This window comes from Lactuca virosa, chromosome 3 (genome assembly GCF_052849685.1).
Source record: "Lactuca virosa cultivar CGN04683 chromosome 3, Lactuca_virosa_CGN04683_v6, whole genome shotgun sequence".
NCBI classification, from domain to species: domain Eukaryota; kingdom Viridiplantae; phylum Streptophyta; class Magnoliopsida; order Asterales; family Asteraceae; genus Lactuca; species Lactuca virosa.
In genome coordinates this window covers 151904800-151916297 of record NC_136428.1, presented here as the reverse complement: position 1 = coordinate 151916297, position 11498 = coordinate 151904800, and the positions used below count along the sequence as shown (strand labels likewise).

General features: G+C 36.4%; 1 protein-coding gene and 1 non-coding gene across 2 annotated transcripts; one reads left to right on the top strand and one right to left on the bottom strand.

The window, feature by feature from the left end:
• Positions 1–3355: 3355 nt before the first annotated feature.
• LOC145168016 (small nucleolar RNA R71) lies at positions 3356–3462 on the top strand. Its single transcript, XR_013741612.1, has one exon. It is a non-coding gene; the product is annotated as a small nucleolar RNA R71 (small nucleolar RNA).
• A 5402-nt stretch (positions 3463–8864) lies between these two features.
• On the bottom strand, positions 8865–9668 carry LOC145164180 (uncharacterized). The gene has a single exon (XM_079082906.1). It carries the CDS (start codon positions 9666–9668, stop codon positions 8865–8867), a length of 804 nt encoding a protein of 267 aa, XP_078939032.1.
• Positions 9669–11498: the final 1830 nt, after the last annotated feature.

The following is an 11498-nucleotide window of genomic DNA, read 5'->3' as shown; positions in this document are numbered from 1 at the left end:
AGACTTCTCAAGGCAACGACATGATATGGGTGATTGTGGATTGGTTGACAAAAAAGCGCTCACTTTTTTGGCAACCAAGGAGAACGAGATGTTGGAGAAATTGGAATAAAATGTATGTTGAAGACATCGTCACAGGGGATGGTGCACCGTTATCTAATATTTTTTATCATGACAACCATTTTGCTTCGAGGTCTTTACAGAAAATTCTGGAGGAATAGGGTAATAGGTGCATCTGAGTACAACTTATCACCTATAGACTGAGGGGTGGAGTTAGAGAACCATCCAGACTCTCGAGGATATGTTGCATACACACATTATTAAGTATGGAGGCTATTGGTATACCCACTTATCCGTGGTGGAGTGTTCCTGCAACAACACATATCATGCTAGCATTGACATGGCTCCATAGAATATGTTATATGGGAGAAGGTGTTGTACTCCTATGTGTTAGTTGGAGCCAACAGAAAAGTGTTAGATTAGGTGTCTAAGCCAATAAATAAATTAGTATAATCTTGATATATTAGCAAAGTCCATTTGGGTTGCTCTAAAACCTAGTAATTGACTGGAATGCTATTTGAAGAGAGAGATTGATTTATTAATTTATTATATGATTAATAAATAATTAGAATTAAAAATAAATGATTTATTGATGTATTATGAGAATAATATTTTAATTAGAAATGGTAATATTTAATAAGAATTAATCATAAATTAATTGGATTAATTAAAAATGGAAGTGCTAAAGGTGACCATGTTTAAAAGTTGAATATTGACCAATTCTAGAACCTCCCAAGAGGGTGGATGGTATCTAGATGGTCTTTAGGGATTATCTTGGGCATTAAAGAAGCCTATGAATCCTTAGGGAGCAAGAAAAGGGGATACAGCTTATATTGTTGGGGTGCAAAGCTCTCCATGGGAAGATTACTTGACATGTCTTTTATGACATGTGTGGAAATGATGTCTTGTGACTTATTAGGTTGTAGCCCCTCTATACATAAATGTTTTGAGAGAAGAATAGTTACTTAGAGTATTGTGATGTACAAGCAGTTACCGTTCTTGTTGGAATAAGCTCGTTTCCTTCGTTTATTACTACCGTCATGCCTCCTTTTTTAGGTACCACACGCAACAGAATCACCCATTGGCTATCCGATATTGACTAAATGATACCGGCATCGAAGAGTTTGACTACCTCCTTTTTCACTACATCTTTCATGTTCGGGTTTAATCTTCCTTGGCATTAGACCACTGGTTTAGCTCCTTCTTCTAAATTGATTTTATGTGAACAATATGAAGGACTAATACCTTTGATGTCGGTTACCTTCCATGCAATGGCATTCTTTCTTTTCTTGAGTATTTCTACTTGCCTTGCCTTTCCGTTTTATGTGAGATCTGCTGCTATGATGACTAATTTTTGTTTATTTTCTTCCAATAATGCATATTTTAGATGTTTGGGCAAAGCTTTCAACTCGATTTTCGGTTTTTGGTTAGTGAGCAAGGCGTGGGAATCTTGCCACGTCGTGGTGTTGCAATTTTTTTACGTCTGATCGAGTTAATTCAGATTGTCACGTCATGGTGTCAGTACCATGTCATGGTGATTCTTCAATAGCTTTTTTCAACTCGTTGTACTCGCTCTCTTCCAGTAGCTTCTCTAGCACTTGTATCTCATGTTCAACATCAAAATCTCCTTCTTGTAGAACCATGTAACCCTCGGGTTCCTTTTCCTTCCATCCTCCAAGCTTATTCTCCAAATTTCATCGAACACATCTACCAAGAAGTCCATATCATCACTTATCCTTGAGTTTTTTATTGCTCTATTAACCCTAAAAGTGACCGCTTCTTCTCCAACTCGAAGAGTGAGTTTGGATTTTCTTATATCAACTAAGGCTCGGGCGGTGCTCAAAAAGGGCCTTCCAAGAATAATTGCGACTTATTCGTCTTCCTCCATGTCTAAAATAATGAAATCTACGGGAAAAACAAACTTGTCAACTTTAACTAATAAATCTTCACAAATTCCTCTTGGAAAGGTCAGCATTTTATTTGCTAAGTGGATGGCCATGCAGATTGATCTTAGTTCCGGGAGGTCAGGCTTCTTGAAGAATGAATAGGGCATTAAATTGACACTTGCTTCCGAATCGGCTAGAGCATGGCTTGTGGCTAGGTTTCTGAATTGGCAAGGAAGTGTTAAGTTTCGCGGATCACGCATCTTCTTTGGTAGCATATTCAAGATTGCAGCTGAGCAGGTTTCATTTAGTACTGCCTTAGATATTTCCTCCATCTTCTTTCGGTTTGTTAGGAGATCCTTTAGAAACTTTGCATACTTTGGAATTTGAGCTAAGGCTTCAATGAACGAAATATTGCTTTCAAGGGATTTGATCTGCACTAGGAACTTCCAGTAGTCTTCAACATTTTTATCTAGTATTGTTGTACTGGGAAAGGGGAGCGGTGGGCGGTATGGCTTAACAGGTTCAACCGTTTTCTTTCCAGGTGTTCGCCATGTCGTGGTGTCCTCACCACGTCGTGGTGAAGTTTTATAGTCTTTTTCTTAACTTGCTTCTTGCTTTTCTCGCTCATCATCCGGGCTACTTCTGTTAATAGGAGTCCGATGGGTAACAATTTTCCCACTTTTATTTGTAATGGTCTGGATGTGAGCTCCTTCGGGTTTTGTTCGGTGTTTCCAGGAAGTGTGCCCTTTAATATTTCGTTAAATTTCTTGGATAGTTGCCCGATATGTTTTTCAATGTTCTTGATTGCGGCTTGTTGATTTCTAAGTACTGCTTTGGTATCTTCGTGTCTCTTTTCTGATTCAGCAGCAAAACGAGCAAGCTTTGTCTCGAAATCGGGTTTCTTTTCAGAAGTCGGTTCCTCTCTTTGGTAAAAGCCTCTTCCTTTTTGTTCAAACTACTCTTCCTTGGCATTCTTGTACTCATCACAAGGTAACCACTTCTTTTTTGGGTTTTTCCAGTCTTCATCATCACGATCACCGCTCGAATAGCAAGCTTGACCCTTTTGGTTTCTATTTTCATCAAAATCACGGTCTCTAGTTAAATCTGTCTCGTTACAGTTTTCACACCCCACTCGTATATCATGAATTGATTGATCCATTTTAGTCATCCTCCTATTTTTCTTATGCAACATGGCTAAAACCGCCGCCATGTCATCCGAAGCAAAATTCACGATTCCCCTAGTCATATCTTGTCGAGGGTTATGATATTCTGTAGAATGTTTGGAGAATTCCTCGATAAACTCCTTGATCAAAACCGGGTCTTTCTTTGTGAGTGGCCCTTGAGAATCAAGGAGTTGCCTTGTAGTAACGTTTACCCCATCATATAAAATCGAGACCTCTTGCTGCACATTTAAATCATTTTAAGGACAGTTCCTAAGCAAACCCTTATAACGCTCCCATGCCTCATATAGTGACTCCCCAACTTGTTGCTCAAAATTTGCAACAACCTTCTTTAACTTGGAAACTTTCAAAGGTAGGCAAAACTGTTGTATGAACTCTTCATGCATTTTTGCCCATGTTGTTATTGTGCCCGGTGGGAGTGCCTTCAGCCAATATTTTGCTGCACCCTTAAGAGTAACAGGGAGCATTCTTAGCAAAACTGTCTCGCATGGTATGTTTGGTATGTTGAAGTAGTCGGCGATGTCATTGAACTCATCAATGTGCTTGTATGCGTCCTCGTGGTCTTTCCCGTAGAAGGGTATGTCTTTCAGTTGAGCAAGTTTGTATCCTTTCAGTTCAAAGCTAGCCGTGTTGGGAATTGTGGCTCGCACAAATCCCGGTCTGGTTTCTTCATGCATCCGTCTCTTGTATGCCTCCATCAACATGTTAGCAATGTCTGTCATGTTGCTTTTGGCTCGCTTTCGGTTTTGCTTACTTTGTGTGATTCTTGTTTGCTTTCAGGCTCGTAACCTGACCCCTTTTTGTTATGATTCTTCTCAAAACTTTTGAATTCGCTTTCTAGAGTTCTTTTACTTGATTCTCCAAGTTTGGTTGTCTTCTTCTTATGAAATTCTAATCCAGGATCGTCAAATGGTGGTATGATTGGTGTCTTTGATCCTCGGATCATAAATCACTGAAACAAAAACAAATCAAACGCGTAAAAAGAATAAAACAAAAATAAAACTGAAACTGTTACGACACCACGACGTGGTGTTTATGACCACGGCGTGGTAAGTCAAATAGAAGAAACAAAAAAGCTAAACGAAAATTTATAAGAAAATATACAGAAAAAAAAATCCCAATAAAATAGTAGATTCAAAATAACTAAGAATGGACCGTTCCCGGCAACGGTGCCAAAAACTTGATGCGAAAATTATTATGCAGTAGTTAAACGTACTAATGTAACTAATTATTACTTCCTAAGGCAGTGAACCTTCTTGAAAATAGAATAGCACAATAGTCGGGTATCGAACACAGGGAACTGAATGTTTAGCTAACTTATTTTACTAACTACCCAAATTACTATTTAATTAATAAAAAATGGGGTTTCTCTAGTTTTGCAAGAATAGAAACTTAATTAACCAAACTAACTATTATCAACTAATGAAACAAAGACTAAAATTAAAAGCAAGAAACACAAAAGACGATTTTAACGAAGGTGATTGAGAAACTTTCGTTTAACTTCGATATACTTGCTATTATGGTTGATTTATGGAAGTGCAATGGATTAATGCTCCGTTCATTACCGATTCCTTAGACGACCAAGTTAATGTTCACTAACTTAATCCTTTAGTGAATAAGTTAATTCATACGGTGATCAGGCGGGTAAACTATCAAATTCACTAGTGCTCGTTTCGAGTTAAATTAGACTTATAACTTATTGATTAATTTGGTTTATTAAATCAATTCAATATATGATTGGTCGTCATATATTAGCCCCTACAATTATTTACCCACTTTTCTATTTAACCCTAGGTTTTAGTAAAAACTCTTGTCCTAGAATTTTTCAATTCACAAAGATCATAAGATTCAAGCTCAATTAAGAGTGATGGTCATGCAAACTTAATTAAACTCAAAAATAAACATAAAAGTAGTTCTGGTAAGCATAGAAGGTTCTTTAATAAACTAAAGTAACCAACTAGACATCATCCAAACCATAAATCAACCCATAAAAAGTCAATCAATCTAATCTAAACGAAAGTCATAGGATTTTATCCCATGATTTCAACAAGTAAACATAGAAAAACGAAATTCAACTTAGCAGTCACGATTAAACTCAAGAAGAAAAATGTAATCGGAAGTTTTATTGCCTCAAATCTCTTGAATCCAACTGCAACTCCAAGCTTCAAAGGGTGTTGTTGGACTTCAAAAGACGAAAATAGCTCCAACAAAAGTTGAGTTTTTAGAGGATAACGACTTCTATATATAGTTTTCACGAAAGCAGACCACCACGACATGGTAAGTCCAGCACGTCGTGGCCTTCGTGTTTATCCCGTATTCAACAAGTCTTCTAGATCCATCGGGAAAATCCAAAACGCCATGTTAGTGGGAATGTCACCACAACGTGGTAAGTGTGTTTTTCTTCATTTTTAGCCTTGATCCAAATTCCTAGCTTCCAACTTCCTTTTCGCTCCGAGGATGTCTTTTACCCTACAACACAATATACAATAGATTAAGTACCTTTTGGTCTATAATGAGCATAAAAACAGCTAAAAATATTAAGATATGGTGTAAAATATATGTATAGATATGCACATATCAATAAACAACTAAACTATCATGACATATATAGGTTGAAGAAGGAAGGATACAAACCTAAAATAAAAGATCCATACCTGAACCACTAATTGATAGAGATACCTTGTGATTGACATATATCATGAAAACCCAAATTCCAATAGCAGAAACTAGAAAGACTCATATGATAAATAAATTAGGAATCGTTCATCTTGGGAGGAAAGGAGTGGTGAATGGAGGAAATTAGGGTTAGGTTAGGGATGAGAGTAAGTATGAGGGAACGAATTAAGGTTAGAAGGGTTGAAAATAAGGGCAAATCGCATCTTAAACCTTTGATTTCTAATGAAAGATGTGTCTCAAATCTTAAAGAATGACAAGGAGTCGCCGACTCAACACGGTCTTCAACTTTTTTTTTAAGAGAGAAGAATATCCAAAATGAATGGAATTATTCCTACGAAAATGATTATTTCATGCCTCCTCATCCTGCAATTGTAAATATGATAACAGAGAAAAATATAAATTTGAAATTAGCTAGTAACATAACCAATATCATTTTATAAATAACTTGATCGGTGTAATCTCAGATGACCAAAATCAAATGTTCAATTCCCCAAATTAAACCCTAATTTAGCGAAAATATGAAGCGAAAATGAAGAACAAAAATGGGTATTTTGGATAGGCGGAGTTTTCTAATTTTTGGGGATTTGGTTTACCTGCTAGCTACTAAGGACGTGTGTTACCTAAAAAAGTATAAAACAACATGTAATTTAAGGACATGCAAAAATGTGAGTCGTAAATCTTTCAAATTTTATAAGAGATGACATATTTTCGACACCCATTTTGTGTGTCATAAATCTAGTGCGTGTCATTATTCGCATGTCATTAAAGGCCTTCATTCTAGTAGTGTTATTGCTTACTCATATAGACTGGGGTTGCCCAACGTCTTGGACATCTACATCAAGTTATTGTTTCTTTATTAGGAGTCAAACTTGAATCCTAGTCCTCCAATGCTGGGGTGACATAACACATTGCAGTATGGAAGTATCGTGGGGTTGCTAATGTAGGAATTGAAAACTACTTGGCTTTGTAACCTTACATAGGAATATCGGTGTCCAACAAACAATGCCACTATTGTGTATCACGATAACATTAGTGTTTATTATATGTGTACCAACATGGTACAACCTCGTGATATGAAACACATAAAGATCGACATCCACTTCGTCTGGGACGAAACTTGCACTAGACCTTGTTCGTCTTCTTCATTTCTTTTCCAACTTATAGTATGCCGACATCTTCATGAATGGACTCTCTTTTTCACGAATTCAAAGCCAGTTTGAACATCCTTCGGCCTCCGGAATCAAACTGATAGGGATGTTAATGTGTATCTATTGTGTATTTATTATTTGGGTTTATTATATTGTATTATATAACCCATAGTGTATAACCTAGTATACGGCCCATGGGCTTATTGTAATGTATTTATCTTTGTACGTTTATCATTTTGAATCAATGAAATCTAGTCCTCAATAGTTAGAAGAGATCAGGTTTTCATGTAATAAAGCGGTCCATTTATTCATAAAAGGTTTCCGTTACGGTTTAGAAATCGGAACTTTTAGTTATTCAAAATATCTGGTTGCAAAGTCAAAAGTAAGGCTTATAATTACTGAAATATGTAGGCAATCGTTGGGGAATCAGGTATTTTAATTAGTTAAAAGGTTGTGTCTCTTTGATGAAGAAACTGGAACTTAAGGCATATATGATTCGTTTTAAAACTCGATTCTCTGAGAATTTAAGAGATGTTTTGCACCATTTCATCCGTTGCGAAAGTGCATTCATTAATTGCTCCTTTTAACCGGAATTTATGAAACACGTTGTAGTAGTGTGTAGGGATGAGTTATAAAACCGGAAAACCGGACCGGAACCGGAATCGGACCGGAACCGGTATAACCGGAAAATGCTTAAACGGTCCGGGTATTGGATTTCAAAATTACTCTTATCCGGGTTCCGGGTATTTCGGGTATGGGTCCAACGGGTCCGGTTAATCCGGGTTTTTGAACCGGTTTTGTTTAAAAAACCGGAACCGGGTTTAATGGACCGGGTCCGGGTTTAAAAAACCGGAACCGGGTATAATGTGCAACCGGGTTATTGTGGAACTTATTTTCCATTGAAAGTACGAACTAAACCAAAATTTATATCTGCTATGTAACAAATTGATTTATGTACATATAGTATATACAGTACAAAGTTCAAGTTTAAATTTAAGAAAAACAAAGTATTTTTAAAGGAGTTTAAATGTCAAAATAAATAAATCAGACCAGCACAATAATTATCGATAAATGCAGAATAAAACTCATGTTTAACTAAAAAAATAAATTGGGGGCCTATACGTTTCACATGTTTGTCTATTTTGCATGAGCACATGGTCTTACCAGTTGAGCGCAATGACATTTTCCATATGGTGGACTCATCCAAAAAAAGAAACATGTTATATTACGAAAGCTGCCCAAAAAAAAAACTTCGGCATTTTTTTTTATTTTGTTTCTACCGTTTGCACTTTGCAGTAAAGAAAAAAAATATATAAATTGCATTCCGTATAAATTGCAGCCCCCAAAAAATATTATAAATCAGTAGCTTGTTGCCAAAAAACAAAACTATTTTTTTTCTTTTCATAACATGTTATTTTTCCATTTTATATGAGAAGCTAATATGTAATTTTTTGCATTTATATTTTCGGGTTTCCGAGTCCATCCGGGTCTAATACACGAAACCGGTTCCAATTAGTAATTTTCGGTTCCAACCGGTTCCATACCCACTTTATCCGGCCCAATACCTCGAACTGAACCGGAACCGGTTCCTGTATACCGGTCCGGTTCTCGGGTCTTATAATCCGTCAATTCCGGTTTCCGGGTTTTCCGGGTCCGGGTCCAATCGGGTCGGGTTTGAACCCACTTACATCCCTACTAGTGTGTGTTAGTGTGGATATACGACTCCCTTAGATCAACCACTAAAATCTTTGGATGATATTAAATTATACGAAAAGCAATATGATAATAAAAGACACATAATTTGAGTAACCAATAACATTTATATATTTCTAGCTACATCTGCACATTTTATAAAACAATACTATATCCGATACAATCTTCAATGCCCATCTAGTAATCTATGTTTTACATTGCAGCTAGTGCGAGTGAGTATTTAGGAGACCGGCTCTTGTTTTAATCAAGTTCCTAAAGACACACTCCAAACCATTCTCAATGACATCAATGTGACACTCTAGAGCCTCAATTGAAACTTGAGGGTGATCCACATTCTCTATGGTGCCTTTGTGGATCAAATTTGAAACTATTGACCATCTTAAAGGCTTTGGTTTTGAGACCAAAGCCGATGTAAGTGACAGGATTGATTCATACACAGAGATGCTCACTAAGCTAGTATCTTTTAGTGACCTAATCACATCTGAGACTTGTTGATCTATATTTAAGAGTGCAGTGGCCCCCATCTTGTTACTGATTTTCTTAAGTGAGGAAAGTGTTCTTCTGGTATCCTTCTTCATTTTATTGAAGAAGGAAGTGTTGATGCTCATGTCCCCCTTGCCCCTTCTCTGAGCCGATTGAAGGTCTCGGAGATGTTGCTTGAATTGTTGCATGGCATCTCTTACGGAGCCACAGACATCCAAAAGCATCATCGATTGATCCAACAACTTATCAACAAATTTCTGATGCTTTTCGTGAGAAAGTGCTTGTCGGGTCAGTGGCAAACTGATAAGATCATTAACACATGTATGTAATCTTTCCAGGCCTAGTAAAGCATCACATATTTTATCTGTAGTTAGCACGGAAGAGGTAGAAGCCTCCAACTTTTTAAAGTTGGTGAACTCTTCTTCAAAATGAAGAGTGCTTGGATGTGATCGGTTAGGCAAACTAGTTGATCGAATGTGGCGAATACTGGTGGATGATGAAGAATAAGAGGTTGAACAATCCATTCTGGTATTTTGTGAAGAATAGAATGCAAAAGTTCGTGATGGTATATACCAAATCTATTTTCTCTATCTGTATATATATGCAAACTTAAGACAGTTAGGATCAATATCACACGGATGAAGCATGTGCACTCTTTGGAGTTTTCTGGCATTGCTCCTGGTGAAGAGACCATGTTTGACTGTATTCATTGCCACTGGTTACGGATCCATCAGAGAGATGCCTTTATTTCATGTGTTTTCTGCAGGAATTGTTCCCATGCCACCCCTGCATTGCATATTTTTAATGCTACAGACACCTTTGTTTCTTGGTTTTAACAAATAACAAATCATTCTAAATGCAACCGTGTGGCTTGTTTTCGATGGCATCTTGTTTTAAAACTAAAATCGTCCTCAGCAGTGTAAGTAAACTAACATGTTATGCTGCATAAATATTATATTTTTATGCCCACTTGACTCCTTCGTGTATTGTCCCAATTTGAAACGATTGGATCTACTAAGGTTTACTTCCTGAAAGTAAAGCAGCTAGAAGATATTACTTTTAGTAGGTTAGAGATTCTACCTCAAAGTGTCCAAATCTTTAGCACTCATGACACCGAGAATCATTTTTCTTAATCCTTGTCATGGAATGATGGACGCCTTTTGTGAGTTTGGCAACTAATTTTGCAATATCGTAGTATTTCTGTCACGCTTGAGGTGTCCGTTGCTTCAAAGAATTTTTCCCCAAGGGAATGGAATTGTCCAAGAACCGTAATTCAAAGTGGAATAGGAAATGGAAATAGCTGGACAACTCTCTATATTATAAAGAACCAGATCATTCAAATAGGGAGTATTTAATTACAACAAACCTCACTACACCTCACCTACTCTACACACTCACCTATTCATTAACCAAGAAGGTAAACGACTCTAAACTACAAGGTAGAGACAAGAACATGGGCCGAACACGACTACCAAAGCTAGAGGGGCCGGAAGAATACTTCAAACTAGATTCATTTAAGCAAATTTTCCATGAATTAGCTATTATCGAAAAAGCTCATTAAAACTCTATAAAAGCTGGTTATAAAGGAATAATGGTAAATAATCAATATATAGATTGTTTAACGGAAAACCAGAAGATGTGAAATATTTTATTAATAAAACAACTAATGGTGATCATATGAAGTGCTCTTGTTTAGGAGTTGTCTTGAGAAGATTATTAAACTGTCAAATACTCAGATCACAAATATATTATAAAATTATTATTCTCAACCAAAAAAAATACAAAATTATATAAAATTAACTTATAAATTCATAAATCTTAATATATGTAGGAAAATATATAAAAATGACATGAGATCAAGACTTTTGAGAATTTCTACATTTGCCAACATATTAAGCATAAAACTTTTTGACACCACATTACTTTATTAATTACATGGTATATATGGACTAGAGTTATGTGTAATATATCATTAGAGGATTGGGGTTATGGGTAATAAGAGGTAGAGACCGTTTCTAAATTATTTTTTTCTTTATAACAATCCTAATAACAAAAAAAAGGAGTCAAATGAAAGAGTATGATTTGCATGTAGATATTTAATATACCACTGGGAAAGAAGTTTTGAAGTTAGTTCGAGGTTGGTGGAGGATAAAAGTTTTGCAGCAGATTACCAAGGCATGACGAGAAGGTTGCAACAAGATTGTGGGTGATTTTCTCGCCTTGGCATGATCTGTCGTTTCAGGATCAACAAGACTTTTAACAGCATTGTAAAATCTAGTCAAATTCTTTTGAGCGAGGTTAAAATTTTGTCTTTCAATTGGATCAAAACAGGTCTAGGTATGGTAGGGAAATGG

What these genes read in the sequence shown, in the direction of transcription:
- LOC145164180 (XM_079082906.1), bottom strand. Translation starts at nt 9,668, where the DNA reads ATGGATTGTTCAACCTCTTATTCTTCATCATCCACCAGTATTCGCCAC.